Raw genomic sequence first — 17,443 nt, forward strand, 5'->3', positions numbered from 1 at the left:
TTGTCTAATATATTGCCAGAAGGTGAGAGGATGGCACAAAAAAGACCAGGCAGGGTTCTGCTTGCTGGACACAGGGTCCATAGGAACCAGAACCAACTCAACAGCACTAACAATAAAATAAGCTAACTGTTCTTCCCTCATGCAGTCAACGTTTGTTCTTTTGAGAGTTTTTCCTTCTTAATACTATACAAGTTACCTGCTCTTAAACATGTACTATGAGATTCTGTATCCATTTTCTGGTTCTAGAAAGAGGCATGTCAGCACATGCCAAAAGTATGCATTTCCTCAAAGATTACATAATAACAGTTCAGAGGAAGAAGAAAAAATAACAAATAATATAGCAAAAAGAACTCTAGAAATCTTAAATACATCTATTTCTATCATGAGCCAACCATATATTCTTATAGATGTCATTTCTCTTAAAAGAAAGGGCTTTGAAACTAGATGATCAACAATTCAATTCAATCAGCATTTGATGAATACCTGTGTGTGATATATTATATTAGATGCGGTGGAGAGTTAGAGTCTAAACAAGCAGATCCATTGTGAAAGATTTTTATAATCTAATATGAAAAAACATTTTAAAACACGTCAATAACCTGCAGCTTCTGCAGTGTGATGTTACATATTTTAAACTTTCCAGGTAAATACAAGGTTCTTTTAAAAGAAGTAAATTTAAAACAAGGGAAAGGACAGCTCAACAGTAAGCTCATGACGCACTGCACAGTCAAAGAGATTTAAGTGAAATATTCGAGTTTTTTTTTAAAGATTTTATTTTTTCCTTTTTCTCCCCAAAGCCCCGCGTACATAGTTGTATATTCTTCATTGTGGGTCCTTCTAGTTGTGGCACGTGGGACGCTGCCTCAGCGTGGTCTGATGAGCAGTGCCATGTCCGCGCCCAGGATTCGAACCAACGAAACACTGGGCCGCCTGCAGCGGAGAGCGCGAACTTGACCACTCGGCCACGGGGCCAGCCCCGAAATATTCGAGTTTTAATAATGTACCTTATATTTTTACAGTTCATGGCAGAAAGATAATAAAAGGGACTTTAAAGAAATATAATTTCAAAGATAATTAGGTCCTAAAAGTTAAAAAAAATTCCTTCACAAAAGTTAATATCTGCCTTATAGAGACATTACTTGCTTTAGTAACCCATTGACCATATCTGATTACTCTGCGCTCTAAGGACTAAGAACTGCACACTCACTACTTGAATAATTTAGCCAGCAATGGGGAGAAAATAATCCTCAAAAGCGAACCAGCGGAGAGGGAGAAAAAAGAAAATAGATAGGTCAGTAAACCAGCTCAGAGAAAGTCTAAACCACTCATGTGATCCACAGAATTATCAAAAGCAGTTCGTCTTTCCCACGACAGTAACCAGGGAGAGAAGCAGTCCGGAAGCAAAGGCTGTTTTTTCCCCAACCTTCAACCTTTCAGAGTCCAATGATTCAAAGAAGACAAACAAGAGCATGCTGGATTCTATGTTTGCCAACTCTAACATAAAGCATGTGGTCAAAGTTAAGCACCTAACAAACTGTATAAGAAGAAGAAATAATGGTGTACTTAATAAGCTTAATCCAACCAATGAACAGAATTTATAGAGATGAATCAATTATTTCAAAAGATAAAAATGACTGTCAGTCTCATATAGAATGGAAATATAAAAAGAAGTCAATATTGAAATAATTTCCCCCTAAAAATTACTTTTTCATTTCAACATATATCTACTGCAGACAAGAATATAACAAATATATGTATAAATATTCAAGAATGAATATAACTTCTTTCCTCAAGCAACATAACAAGATGGAAGACTGAGCACATGCTACTAGTCTCCTTCCACTTAATACTCCACAAAATGTCAGAAAACTTTTTTTTTGCTGAAGAAGATTCCCCCTGAGCTAACATCTGTTGCCAATCCTCTTTTTTTTTTTTTTGCTTGAGAAAGATTAGCCCTAAACTAACATCTGTGCTAATCTTTCTCTATTTTTTTGTACGTGGGACACCTCCACAGTGTGGTTGATGAATGGAGTAGGTCTGTACTGGGGATCCAAACCTGCAAACCCGGGTCACCAAGGCAGAGCACATGGAACTTAGGGTCAGGGTTAAGGTCTGGGCCCCCAGAAAACTTTTTAATAGACTACATCTATAAAAGCACAGAAAAATAACAAAAGCATCCCATTAGCAGTCAAAATCACAAGTACTCAAAAAATGGAGCTGGTTTTCACATCTAAGCGTTATAAACGAGCAATTCACAGAAAACATGTAAATGGCCATAAGCATAAGATGCTTCTCCTCTCTAGTAATCAGGGATATGTAAATTACAACGAGATACCATTTTTATCTAGCAGATCAGCAAAATATTAAAAATAATGATAAAGATTTGGCAAGAATTTGAAAAAAAGAGACTCCCTTTTACTGTTGGTGAGACAGTAAGTTGAAAAAGTCTTTTTAAAAGGCAATTGGTTAATATCCACCAAAATAGAAAGTTTATATTCCATTTGACTCTGCACTTTCACTTCTGGAATCTAAGGAACTATTTCCTCACATATATGTGTTCAGTGAAGAATCTCATTAAAATTGGGGGAAATGGGAAACAATTTAAATGACCAATGATATGGAATGGTTAAGTGAATTATGCCTCATCCATACTATGAAATATATTCAGGATGAAAAAGTACCTACATGAAAGACTCTCCCCCCAAAAATCTGATTGTTAGTGGGGAAAAAAGCAAGTTAGACAATAGATCATACTATTCTTCAAAAATCCCAGCTTCTTAGAAATATTTACCATCAGACTGTAACGGCCACAACCTCTCTTTGTGGTAGTCACCTACTACCTCTCTGTCATTCCCCTCATTCACAGAAAAACTTAACACCTAAGTTTCTCTCCAACTATTCCAGTGATCATTCCTGAAGCTTTCAATATCAGTATACTCTCTCAGTTCCTTCACTTCCTCCTAAATAAATCTTTTCTTCCATCCTATTTCAGTTATCTACTCCCATGGTCATAACCTGAACCTTGTCGTGTCCAATAACTAAACCACGTCCTCCTAGTCTCACTTCTAAGCCTCTCACATTTAGACCACCTCTTCCTAGGCTTTACTTGTATGCTAGGGACCATGCTTTCACAATTCTTTATCACCATCAACACTTCCAGTCCACTGACCCCACCATTCTTTCATTGTCCATTATATCCCTCATGTCCTCAATTCCTTCCTTAAATCACCTCCTTAAATAACCATCATCCAACACTGTAACACCACCCTTGTATACACCTTAAAGTCCACTGCATCTCTCCCTCTGTCATACTTCTGGCAAAACCCTAATCCTAGATAAACCCAACACATAGCTTACTCCAAAAATGTCCTAATTGGTATTACTTCCATTCTTGTCCCATGAGGGAAAGACTTCTAGCTGCCTACCCAATATCCATTTTCTCTTTCCTTACTAAAAGAACCCTGATTTTACTTAGGAAGTTAATGTACCCAGCTAAAACATTATGCTTCCCAGCTTCCCTGCCAGCTAGAGGGAGTCTGTGATACTGGACTATAAATTATAAGGTGAGGTCACTGGGTGGGGCTTTGGAGAAAGCTCTTTAAAAGGATCCAATTCAGCTGACATGTGTCCTTCTGCCTTCCGTCTGTGATTCTAGACAAGGATCAGCCATCCTGCACAAGGAGATAGGCATACTTGAAGATGTCTAAACAGAAAGACAAAGGAGCCTGAATCCCTGGTGTCATGGAGCTGCCCTATCAGCCCTGGACTGCTTATCTCCGTTTTTGTTGTTGTTGTTGTTACTCGAAAAAAATAAAACTCCTAATTTGAGTCACTATTTTTAGGTCTCTACTATTCACAGTAAATACAGTTCCTAACTCCTAGGTCCATTACAGTTTATTCCCCACACAGCAAGCAGTGACCTTTTAAAGGAATAAGTCAGAGCATATAATTGGCTCCTCACCAGGTCAGCTAGGCCTTCTGTGATCTGGCTCTGCTCTCTCTCCCAGCGCATCTCCTACCAAATTCCCATACCTCCCTTCCACCCACCACTTGCACACTCAGCTCCAGCCACACTGTTCCTTGAACAAACCAGACTTGATTGTCTCAAGGGCTTTGCAATTGCTGCTCCCTTTGTCTGGAATGCTCTTTCCTCATACTTTTACTTGGTTTGCTCCCTCATATTCACAACTCAAATGCTGCCTTTTCTGAAAGACCTTCCCTGATCATTCTATCTACAACAGTCTTTTTGTGTCTCTTCAAGTTTCCTTTCCAATCCCCTATAATTCTGCTTATCTTGCTTTATTTATATTAAATATGTTTGTTTATTTACTGTCTGTCTTCCCCACAAGAATGGACTCTCCCTGAGGGCAAGGACTTTGGGTGTCTTCTTCAACACCATATTCGTAGTACCTGGCACACGGTAGGGACACAATAAATATCTGATTAATAAATGAATACACATCATGATCTCATTTACATTGAAAAAGACTAAAGTGTATGAATGTGTGTGTAAGTATATAAAGGATCTAGGATATACACTAAACTGTTGACACTAGTTACTTCTGGGGAAGACAGTGGAAAATACGGAAAACAGAAATTTCCACATCACATTATTTTTCTTATTTAAAAAAGACAAAACTAACTACAAAACACGTCAGGAAGAAAATTTTAAACATACTTAGAAATATAAACCTATTTACAGAATCATAACATTCTACATTACTTTTCTTCTTTAAAAAAGAGAAAATTAACTGTAACACATTGCAGAAAGAAAATTTTAAACATACTTAGAAATATAAACCTATTCATAGAATCATAAAATTTAGAAACTCACAGTAACCTCAGTAAGTATACTACTAGCCCACAGGTAGGAGGATCTATGATTATTAAGTAAACATCTTTTTTTTTTTGAGGAAGATTAGCCCTGAGCTAACATCTGCTGCCAATCCTCCTCTTTTTGCTGAGGAAGACTGGCCCTGAGCTAACATCCATGCCCACCTTCCTCTACTTTATATGTGGGACGCCTACCACAGCATGGCTGGCCAAACGGTGCCATGTCCGCACCTGGAATCTGAACTGGCGAACCCCGGGCCACTGAAGAGAAAGATGTGAACTGTGAACTTAACCGCTGTGCCACTGGGCCAGCCCCCTAAGTAAACATCTTTTAAAAGAACTAGAATTAGAGGAATAAAATTTTCTGTTAACTTTTTATAGCTCCTTTACTGTCTCTTAAACAAAATAATAAAGTATACCAAATAAAAAGTATACTAGTAGTATGTTACACATCAAATTAGCAATGATGAGTTGTGTAGAATTAATTTCCACTTACCATCCCTTGCTCAGTAGAAGCTTTTAAAGATCTTCCTCCCCTAGAGATTCATCCAGATAATTATATATTTACTTTGTTTTGTTTCAGAAAATATGCATTCTAGGAGACATCTTTTTCTCAATCAAGTTCTCCATCTAAATGTCTAGTGCCTTTTAATTTTTTTACACCTTTATTGACGCATATTTTATATATTATATAATTCATCCACTTCGAGAGTATAAGTCAATGATTTTTAGTAAAATTACTGAGTTGTAGAACACACCATAAATCAGTTTTAGGAATCTTCATCACTACAATAAAATCTCTCATCTCCATTTACTGTTAAGCCCCATTCTTACTGCCTGTTCCAATCAACCATTAATCCACTGTCTGTCTCTAAATGTTTGCCTATTCTGGACATTTTCTAGAAATGAAATCATACAATGTGTGGTCTCTTGTATCTGGCTTCTTTTACTTAGCATCTTTTTTGAAGTTCATCCATGTGATAGCACGTATCAGTGATTCATTCCTTTTTATTGATGAATAGTATTCCATTTTATGGATATGCCACATTAGTGCTTTTTTTATTTTACAACTTGGATTTCCATTTTCCCGGTTGTACAATGGATACAGGATAACTTGGTTACTTGCAGGGAGGGGAGTGCGGGGGAAGGGATCTACAGCTAACTCTTGTTTAACCTAAATGACATAAGTGAGTGTTTTTCAAACCCAATCCAGTGTATTATACAGGATGAGAGTGTCCTAGCTTCACTCAACATTATGCCATCAGTCTCTTTTAAAGTCATTTTCCTGTCCCTCCCTCCTAACAGGAACAAAAGTACAGTTCCCCCAGGTTTCTTTCTCTCTCCCAAGGCTTTAAAAACCTCTACTCTTACTATACTTTTCTGCTTTACCTCCTTTTTCTACCTCCAACTCGTTGTTTTCTCTTTATCTTCAAGCTGATAGCTTTAAAAGTTCCATTTCTCCAAGTTTCTGAAAAGGTGTATTAGAACTAAATATCTGCATATTCTGGAACTTTATTTAAGAGGAATCTGTCATTCTTTTGATGTGGCCCCTCAGAATAATTTCTTCCTATATAGAAAAATGCTCTGTAAGTGATTTAAAGAAGAAAAAACAAAAAAAACCCTCACAGTATCAATCTAAAAGACACATGAGGACCCAAGTCAACATTTGACACCCTCATTTCAAAGAGAAGGTCAAAGAATGTATAGCAATTAAGCACAGTTTTCTACTATCTTTTCTTTTTAACATAACCTTGTTAAATATCAATTTTTATATTCCGTATAAAAGGCTACAATAACATTATTGTCTTGCCTCTGTTTTATGATGATGTCTGATTCAGATAAAGTGGATTACTTACCTTTACAAAATATTAAATATCCACATGTAGAAGATTATCTAATCATTTATAAAGGTGGGTAAGGGATGGTGGTACAGAAAGAAAGCTAGGGAAGGATGACACAGATCTTCAAGTCTTACTTCTCTAAGTAATTCCCAGACAATCAGCTTGAAAATATCAAAAATAAGATGATGTGGACACAGCTAAAAGCGTTCCCAGTGGTAAACGTTCTGTAGGAAATTATTCCACTACCTGCTTACTGGCCTAAGATACAGTAAAAGATAACACGAGCTACATGTAATTAGAGAAACTTTGCAAGATAAGGAAAAATAATACAAGCTATTATTATTAAAGCTTAAATGTTAGCTTTTCACTAACATTTCAGTGCCAAGAATATCCTTCTTGGTGGCCAGTTATTGCAGCAGGTGTGTGAAAGGCCTGGTGAGCTACATTTTCATCTTTGAAAGGACAGCTAAAAAGGGCTTCTTAATTAAGGTTTACTCTACCTCCATTATAGCTATAGAATCTAACTGGGCCTGTATAAGGTAGTGTGGAGAACGGCTCTGCATTGCAAATTTTATTTATTTATCTATTTTTTTGAGGAAGATTAGCCCTAAGATAACATCTGCCACCAATCCTCTTCTTTTTTACTGAGGAAGACTGGCCCTGAGCTAACATCAGTGCCCAACTTCCTCTACTTTATATGTGGGATGCCTGCCACAGCACGGCTTGACAAGCGGTGCATAGGTCCACACCTGGGATCTGAACTGGTGAACCCCGAGCCACCAAAGCAGAATGTGCACACTTACCCGCTGCACCACCAGGCCAGCCCCTCTGCATTGCAAATTTTTTAAAACTGCTAGTAAATAAAAACTCCCACTAAGTATTCTTTAATGTCATTATCTCAGTTTACTTTAAGAAAATGAATGGCACAACAATATGTATACTATACCTTTCTCAGGCTTTCATATTCCTCACGAAGTTCCCCAGGCTTGCTTAATTTGATTGGTGCTCTGAATATAAACTCTGGAAGAAAGGGAAAAGAAAACACCTTTCAACAGACTTTCTAGGAAGGAATCAAGACCTTGTCTGACTGCTGCCCCCACATTATAAACCACATAAAAAAATGTGGTCATCTTAATGTGAATATTCAAAATTCATTTAACAAATATTTATTAAAGGATATATGGGGCCAGACCCATGGCTGCATGCTCTGCTTCAGCAGCCTGAGTTCACAGGTTCGGATCCCAGGCGCAGACCTACACCACTTGTCAGCCATGCTGTGGCAGCAACTCACATATAAACTAGAGGAAGACTGGGACAGATGTTAGCTCAGGACTAATCTTCCTCAGTGAAAAAAAAAGGGATATAAATCAGGCACAATTCTAACCACTGGGGAGGAGAACTGAACAAATACAGTCATTACTCTCATGGAGCTTATAACCTTGTGGAGGGAAACAGACAATACACAAACAAGCGTGTGTATATAATACAACTCATGGTACTAAGCACCATGGAGAAAAATAAATGTAGGACGGAAGAAAAAGATTATTTTATATAGAGTGGTCTGGAAGGGCCTCACTGATAAAGTAACATGTTAAAAGGCCTCAAGGAAAAACTATATTTTAAGCTTTTAGTTCAGTGTTACAAAGCAACACTTTAAATGAGCTGAAGTTTTATCCATAATACTGTATTTTTCTATTTCTTTTTCAACCTCGCCATCAGAATATTTTCCTATATACAACCTGTGAGTATTTTCAGTATATAACCTGATCTTTTATCCTCAAAGCCTTGAGTGGTTTTGATCAGCCTATAGAATAAAGTCAAAACTCTTCAACATGTCATTCAAGGTTCTCCAGAGACAGATCACAACTTAATCTTTCTAAAGCACTGTTATCTCTCAACCCTTGACTATCTAGTTACTATATATATATATATAGTATAATATATATATGCCATATATTTTTTAAACTTTTATACTGTTTTCTCAGCTAAAATTCTGTTTTCTCCCCTTCTCTCTATATTTTTATAGTTTTTCTTTTCTTTCTTCTGAGGAAGATTAGCCCTGAGCTAACATCTGCTCCCAATTCTCCTCTTTTTGCTGAGGAAGACTGGCCCTGAGCTAACATCTGTGCCCATCTTTCTCTACTTTATATGTGGGACACCTGCCACAGCATGGCTTGACAAGCGGTGCACAGGTCTGTGGCTGGGATCCAAACCAGTGAACTCCGGGTCACCAAAGCAGAGCACACAAACTTAACTGCTACATCACCAGGCCAGCCCCTCTGTCTATATTTTTAAATCTGAGATATCCAGGCCCACAGGAGGCATACAATACACGCTGATTATATAAACAGATGATAAAAATCCAAGTTAAGAACAGGAATAAAAGATAGGTGCTAAATGCTATCAAAAAGGAAAAAGAACAGGGGCCAGCCATGTGGCTTAGTGGTTAAGTTCAGTGTGCTCATTTCAGCAGCTCAGGATTCAGTTCCTAGGCATGGACCTACACCGCTCATTGACCATGCTGTGGTAGTGACCCACATATAAAGTAGAGGAAGAGGGGCACAGATGCTAGTTCAGGGTGAATCTCCCTCAGGCAAAAACATGAAGATTGCCAACAGATATTAGCTCAGGGCCAATTTTCCCCAGCAAAAAAAGGGGGAGGGAAGTACACATTTCTGCCTTCTTAAATATACATGACATTTCTGTATACCCCTATGTATATTTAGTGATTTAAACACAGTATTTAAGACTTACTAATAACTCTCCATTCAGGTTGATAAATATTTGATGCAGAAAAGTAGGCTCTTCAAAAACTTGACTTTTGTCCTTTTTCAGTTGTCTCAACTATTTTAGAAAGACTCTTATTTAGTACATCTGAGAAATGTGGAAGCTACTGAGATAGAAACATGAACCTAATGCAGATGCAGAAAACAGTAACTGAAAGGTCTATCAAGTACGGAGAATTGTTGGACCCTGAGTTTGGGAGGCAAACATTCCATCACCTTCACCCACTTTAAAAAAAAAAAAGCCCTGATGACTATTTTAATTGTATCCCTTAAGCACATTTCCAATTATAGGCAAGTAGTATTTAAAATTAGATGCTTCAAAAGAATGAGGGAAGAAGGGAGGGAAAAGCAAAACCCTTAAGACAAAAACGTACTTTCAATCCATTTATAGAGAACCTATTAGATGTAAGATACTTCGTACATATTTTCTCAGTGAATCTTCACGGAAACTTTATAAAGTAGGTATTATACCAATTTTACAATAAGGAAAATGAGAGGTTAATGATTTGCCCAAAGCCAGAGAACTAGTACATGGCAAAATCAAGAGAAAAACATTAATAAGAATAAAGAGGGAAATTACATAATGATTAAAAGGCAACCAATCAAGATATAATAATCACGAACTTGTATGAATGTACATCACAGAAAAAACTAATAAGATTATAAAGAGAAATTAATAAATCCAAAATAATGGTAAGAAACTTTAACACACCACAATTAAAAACAGATAGATCAGGCAGACCAAAAGGTAGTAAAAATACAGAAACATTGAACAATAAAATTAACAAACTTGATCATATATATGTATATACCCAATGAACACGATATATATTCCTTAAAGCAAACAAGGAACAATTAAAAACACACTACGTCAGGGGCTGGCCCCGTGGCCAAGTGGTTGAGTTCGTGCGCTCTGCTGCAGGCAGCCTAGAGTTTCGTTGGTTTGAATCCTGGGCGCAGACATGGCACTGCTCATCGAACCACACTGAGGCAGCGTCCCACATGCCACAACTAGAAGGACCCACAACGAAGAATATACAACTATGTACCGGGGGGCTTTGGAGAGAAAAAGGAAAAAACAAAATCTTAAAAAAAAAAAAAACCACTATGTCACAAAGAAGTTTAAAAAAATTTCAAAGAATTCATATTATGCAGACTTTGCTCCTAGATCCTAGCTGTCATTTTCCAAGCCAAATTTTCTAGCTACCTGGCTGATTAGTCTGTGTTACCCAACATTCTTTCTCAATAAATTCCTTTTCTGCTTAAACTTGCCAGAGTAGATTTCTGCTGATTAAAACTAACAACCCTGGTTGATTTTATTTTTTTACATGGAACTATGCAATGACCAATAAACTAATCTCTAGTAAAACCGGTTAAGGAAAAAAAAAGAGAAGACAAACTAAGAATAAAGAAGACAAACCAAAATACAGATGTCAAGGTGAATTTAAATCTCCAACAACTGTTGCCAATCTTTTTTTTTTTTCTGCTTTATCTTCCCAACCCCCGCCCTGTACATAGTTGTATATCTTAGTTGCAGGTCCTTCTAGTTGTGGGATGTGGGACGCCGCCTTAACGTGGCCTGACGAGTGGTGCCATGTCCGCACCCAGGATCCGAACCCTGGCCACAGCAGCAGAGCGCGCGAACTTAACCACTCGGCCACAGAGCCAGCACCAGAAAAGATCTTGTATATATATATATAATTTTGGATGTCTGCAAGTATATCCATAGATTAAATTGCTAGAATCAGAATTGCTGGGTCAAACAATACAAGCTTTTGTAATTCTGACAGACAATACCAAATCACCCTTCCTTCCTGAAGCCTGGATGGATTTATAGTCCCACCACTAATGTATTTCTTCATACCTTTTCCAACACAACAATCAGTGTTGAAACTTTTTAACTTTGCCAATCTAATAGGTGAAATTTTGTATCTTATATACTTATGAAATTGAGTGCTTTTCACATGTTTGAGTAATTTGCATTTCCTTTGATAAGAAACATATATTCATTTCCTTTACTCCTATTGACTTTTTCTTCTTGATTTGTTAAAGCTTTCTCTATATAAGAAAAATTAGCCTTATGTGGTATGAATAGCAATTCTTTTCCTAGTTTATCATTTGCCTTGAGTTTGTCTATAGTGGTTACTTTTATGTAGTTATATTAATCAAACTTCTCTTTTATGGCTTCTGCATTTTGTATCATATTTGGAAAGACCTTCTTCGGGCCAAGATATAACAAATTCTATCATAATTTCTCCTGGTACAAAGTATAAAATTCTTCTCATATCTACTTTTAAAAATTCTAAATCTTGGGGGCCGGCCCTGTGGCTGAGTGGTTAAGTTTGTATGCTCCGCTGCGGCAGCCCAGGGTTTTGCTGGTTCGGATCCTGTGTGTGGACATGGCACTGCTCATCAGGCCATGTTGAGGCAGCGTCCCACATGCCACAACTAGAAGGACCCACAACTAGAATATGCAACTATGTACTGGGGGGATTTGGGGAGGAAAAAAAACAGAAAAAAAGAAAAGATTGGCAACAGTTGTTAGCTCAGATGCCAATCTTTAAAAAAAAAAAAAAATCAAATCTTTATTTTTATTTGGGGGGGCAACATAAGAGCATAATCTTACTCAGGCTTAAAATTAAGTCTACTAGGGGCTGGCCCCGTGGCTGAGTGGTTAAGTTCGCGCGCTCCGCTGCAGGCGGCCCAGTGTTTCGTTGGTTCAAATCCTGGGCGCGGATGCGGCACTGCTCATCAAACCACGCTGAGGCAGCGTCCCACATGCCACAACTAGAAGGACCCACAATGAAGAATATACAACTATGTACCCGGGGGCTTTGGGGAGAAAAAGGAAAAAATAAAATCTTTTAAAAAAAAAAAAAAGTAAGTCTACTATCCAACACAAGGGATGAAAAGTATTTTAGTGATAGCTTGGTGGAAATGATGACAATTTTTACTTACTATTGGAGGATTTGCTTTCTCTAAAATGGTTCTTGCTGACATTTAGAACAAAATGTCCAAAGAGCTTAACATCTTCATTATATAGTGTAAATAATATACCTGATCCCCAACTTAGAAGCTTCTCAAGCTTTGGATAAGTCAGTCCCAACCTCCTCTTCAACAAAATCAGAATAATATCCATCACAACAGGCTATTATTATGAGGATCAAAATGAGTGTAACAAGAGTGAAAACACTTTGTAAACTATTTCAGCCAGTAAAGTGGCCTGCAGTAGAATCTAAAACTATAAAATTGTCTCTGGCATTGGTGAGATAAAGAAACTGTGGTTTGGTCTGATTTATTTGCAAGTACAACTTATAAGAAACCAAGATAATGATCCAACTGCTTTGATACACATATTATATGAAAAGTTAAACTCCCTTTTGGATACTTATTAAGAAATCTCAAAGCTCATATATAAGGCCAAAGAGGAACTCAGCATACTGATGGAAATCTTATTATGCCTTCACTCACTTGACAGTAAAAGGGAATGAGCAGAGGTAGGGTGGAGCACCAATTCACATTCACCAAAATTAGTGCTGATATAGATTAACTTAATCTTGGATTAAGATTAACGACGTTTAATGCTTTAAAAATACAAAATGCTAAATAGTCAAGACCACTTTTTGTCCAAACAGTACTGTGCTACATTAAATGGCATTGTGCCTTTTGGGCAGAAAAAGGCCAGAAAAACAAAAATCTCCGCTTTTAAATCAAAATCTTTTACAACGTCTCTTAAAGCTGATTGGAGGACGTGTAGACACTCAACATTATTAATTAAACTAAGATCTTTATCAATCATAATTAACCTTTCAGGTTCTCTGATTTTTAATAAAGAAAGAACAATTGTTTATAATAAAACAGCTTCTGTCTGCTGATGTGGGACTTCATTTTTCTTAATTTTTTCTTTACTTCCCTCCCCATTCCTAGGGTCATATGTCAGCTTCCTCCACTCCAAAAGATGAAATTGTGGTTGAAATACCTGCAAGACTACTGTAAAAGCAGAGCAACAGGAGAAAATCTAGAAGATGCTGGTATGATGATGCCTTTTTAGATATACTATCAAAGGCATGATCCATAAAATAAGGGATGATAAGCTGGACTTCATTAAAATTAAAAATTTTTGCTCTGCAAAACACAATGTCTAGAGAATGAGAAGACAAGCTACAGACTGAAAGAAAATATTTGCAAAAGATATATCTGATATGACTGTTAGCCAAAATATACAAAGAACTCTTAAAACCCAACAATAAGAAAACAAACAACTTGATTTAAAAAATGGGAAAAGGACGTTAGACAGCTCACCAAAGATGTACAGAGGGGAAATAAGCATATGAAAAGATGTTCCACGTCATATGTCATTGGGGAATTACAAGTTCAAACAATGAGATACCACCACACATCTATTAGAAAGGCCAAAATCCAAAACACTGACAATAACAGATGCTGGTAAGGATGTAGAGTAGTAGGAACTCTCATTCATGCTGGTCTGAAGGTAAAATGGTATAGCCACTTTGAAAGACAGTCTGGCAGTTTCTTACAAAACTAAACATAGTCTTACCATATTATCCAGCAATTGCACTCCTTGATATTTACCCAAATGAGTTGAAAACTTATGTCTACACAAAAACCTGCACATGGATGTTTACAGCAGCTTTATTTATAATTGCCAAAACCTAGAAGCAAGCAAGACATCTTTCGGTAGGTAAACAGATAAATACATTAAGGCACATCCAGACAATGGAATATTATTCAGCACTAAAAAGAAACGAGCTATCAAAGCCATGAGAAGACATGGAGGAACCTTAAATACATATTTCTAAGTAAGAGAAGCCAACGTGAAAAGTCTACATACATATGATTCCAACTACATGACATTCTGGGAAAGACAAAACTATGCAGACAACAAAAAGATCAGTGGTTGCCAGGGATGGAGGGGAGTACGGATGAGTAGGCAGAGCACAGAGGATTCCCAGAGCAGTGAAAATACTCTACACGATATTATAATGATGGATATATGTCATTGTACATTTGTCCGAACCCATAGAATGTATAACATCAAGAGGGAACCCTGAGGTAAACCATGGACTTGGGTGATTATGAGGTATCATTGTAGGTTCATCCTTGGCAACAAATCTACCATTCTGGTGAGTGACATTGATAATGGGGGAGGCTATGTACATGTAGGGGCAGGGAGTATATGTGAAATCTCTGTACCTTCCTCTCAATTTTGTTGTAAAACAAAATTCTTTAAAAAATTCTTGGGGAAAAAAAAAAGTCAGAGCAACAAGATCTCAAAAGAACCAGAAAAGGCAACATCACTCTCTTTAGTCCAGAGGAGTTAGTCCCAAACCCACCAATCCCTCCACCAGCTTCTACAGGGATTTTCAAGAGTTTCAGTAGCACAGAAACAACCACTCACTCTTCCCTCACCTCACAGAAAAGAAATGCTAGAAACTACTTCACGTGTCACTGAGATGCTGAATATCTTCATATTTGTAAACAAATCCAACGGCTGAGGTACTTTCTTAATGCCAGTACTCTGACTACTATGTTTAACAGGAAGAAAAACTCTCTAAGGATCCAATGCCTTAAGAATGACACACACCTGTGGCCGTGACCTAAGCTAAGTATTGCATTCCGTCTAACATGAACTGTAGGAGCAGCTGTACTTCCTTGAAGGTTCTTCCTGAAAAGGGTTTTCTCTGGGGCGAGGTAACCGGTTATTAATAAAGGCAAACAAACAAAACAAACTACAAGACAGGCATTTTGCTAATTGCACCAAACCCTCAGGAATGAAGTGTCATTGTCAAAGCATCCACATCAATACAAAATTAGAAAAAGAACCTCACTCAACCATAATGGGAAGATGCTACCCTAACAACTCTCAAATCCAAAAGTAACCATCCCTTGGTACTAAACTATGCTTCAGTTTTCACCCCTGTAGGTTCAACTTCTTATCAGTGCAGCAGCATGAAAAAGAACTTTCCCAAGACCCAGGTCCAAATTTGAATACTCCCACTTCCTAGCTATTTGCCCTGGGGCAAATAAAAAAATCTCTTCAGCTAATTTCTAACTCGATCACTTCAGCAGCATCATTATGATGGCTGGCAGATATGTAACACTTACACCAGGCTCACTTCTAAGCACTCTTTATTTACTAACTCATTTAATCTTCACAATAACCCAATGGGGAGAGGCTATTGTCCCCATTTTACAGAGGAGGAAACTGAGGCACAGAGCATTTAACTTGCCCAAAGCTACATGGCTATAAGTGGAAAAGCTATGATTTAAACCCAGGCAATCTGGCTCCAGGATCTGTGCTCTTATCCACTATGCCTTATTACCTCTTTAATTTAAAAAAAAAAGGCCTAACAGCCCTATATAACAATGGGCACAAGACATGAACGGGCATAGAAAAAATAAATTCAGATAGCTTATAAACATATTAAAATATGTTCAATTTCACAATACTAAAATCAAAACACTTTTATGTATCAGATTGGCAAAGATCAAAAAGTTTGATAATGACAAAAATTAGCAAAGGTATCTTTTATCTTAAAAACATCATACATGTGTACAAAGATATGTACAAGAATATTCATGAAGACCACTCACAATACTAAAGACTGGAAACAACCTAAATATTCTTCAATTAGACTGACTGAATAAATTATCAGATGACTGGGATACCATGGATCTATTTCTATAGTATCTGTTTTTATTCCTGGTCTCATTTCTTGGTTTACCTGGTAATTTTCGTTAGAATGCCATTCATTGCGTATAAAAAACTGTACAAGCTCTGGACGATATTATATTCCTACAGAGGATTCACCACGTTCTTTGACAGGCAGTTACCATGAGGGTAGATCACCTCACAATCCAGTCGGGACAGGAGCTGATTTGAGGCTGGCCAGTCTTTGCAAAGCTTGTAAAGCTTATTCTACCCTAGTCTAGCCCTCCAAGGGTCCAACTCAGAGTCTGGGGTGTTTACCAAGCCAACCTTCCTTGGAAGGTCCCGAGCTTTTTTCTCAACACTGAGGAACTGCTAACAGAGTGTGTTTTTAGTAGCCTTCTGTGAAGCTTCTTAGCCTTTCATCCTGCACAGTTTAAGAATCAGCAAATGGCTCAAGAGAAAAAAGCAGGTGGAGGGGGGCAGGGACAAGGGGAGGCACCTCCCTTCTCTCTGGGATCTTGGCCTGTCAAGTTTTGGTTGCCTTGGAAGCCCTAAAGTACAATTTTTGTATCTCCAACCCCATGAAGAAAGCTCTGCTGGCTTTTCTGCCTCTTAATAGCTGTACTCTCCCTTTGCCAAGAATCCACGAATGTCTGAAGTCCTGGCTGCCTTGGCAACTTACCAATGCCTTCATATAGATTTTTTTAAAAATCAGGCGTTTTTCTAGTTATTCTCAGCAGGAGGTTTGGTCTGCCACAATCTGCTCCATCATAGCCAGACGCAAAATCTACATTCTTCATAAGCAGTGAAGAAGCAAGATTTTCATCATGAAACCACAAACCATTACTAAAGAGGGAATAAGCAGTGAGGAAGAAGACAAAAGTAGAGAAGGTTCCTTTAAGAAAGTCAAGAAAGGGATAAAATAAAGGTAGAACATGTGTGGTCCAAGTCCTAAAGGAACTTTCAATCTTACTAGGGAAGGAAAATCACACAGGAGTGAAACTATAGAATGGCAGCAACTTATAAAAATAAACACCTAAGTGCTGCATAGAACAGCAAGAGTAGAAGTACACACAGCAAAAGGAAGACAGTCAAAGCACATCTTCTACCACAAAACATATGTAAGTGCAGAGGTACACAGGAAACAAGAGGCCATTATCCATATTAATCTCTACACTACCTGCTTATACTACCCACCAAACTTCTGAACAACCACTGTCAAATGGAATATGTGAAAGCAGAAATTTTAATGTTAAATTAAGCACACCACTTAGAAGTAGGAAGGTAGAAACATGGGGAGTGACCACAAA

At 37.6% G+C, this 17,443-nt stretch overlaps 1 protein-coding gene across 1 annotated transcript in view; it reads right to left on the reverse strand.

Moving 5' to 3' along the window:
• Positions 1-17,443, reverse strand: part of RNF169 (ring finger protein 169) — an 83,334-nt gene that overhangs the window by 46,347 nt on the left and 19,544 nt on the right. Inside the window, exon 2 of the mRNA XM_070624168.1 lies at positions 7,621-7,694. Within this exon, the coding sequence (XP_070480269.1) occupies positions 7,621-7,694 (74 nt within the window). The remainder of the gene's footprint in view (positions 1-7,620; positions 7,695-17,443) is intronic.

The sequence above is a fragment of the Equus przewalskii genome, chromosome 6 (genome assembly GCF_037783145.1).
Source record: "Equus przewalskii isolate Varuska chromosome 6, EquPr2, whole genome shotgun sequence".
NCBI lineage: Eukaryota > Metazoa > Chordata > Mammalia > Perissodactyla > Equidae > Equus > Equus przewalskii.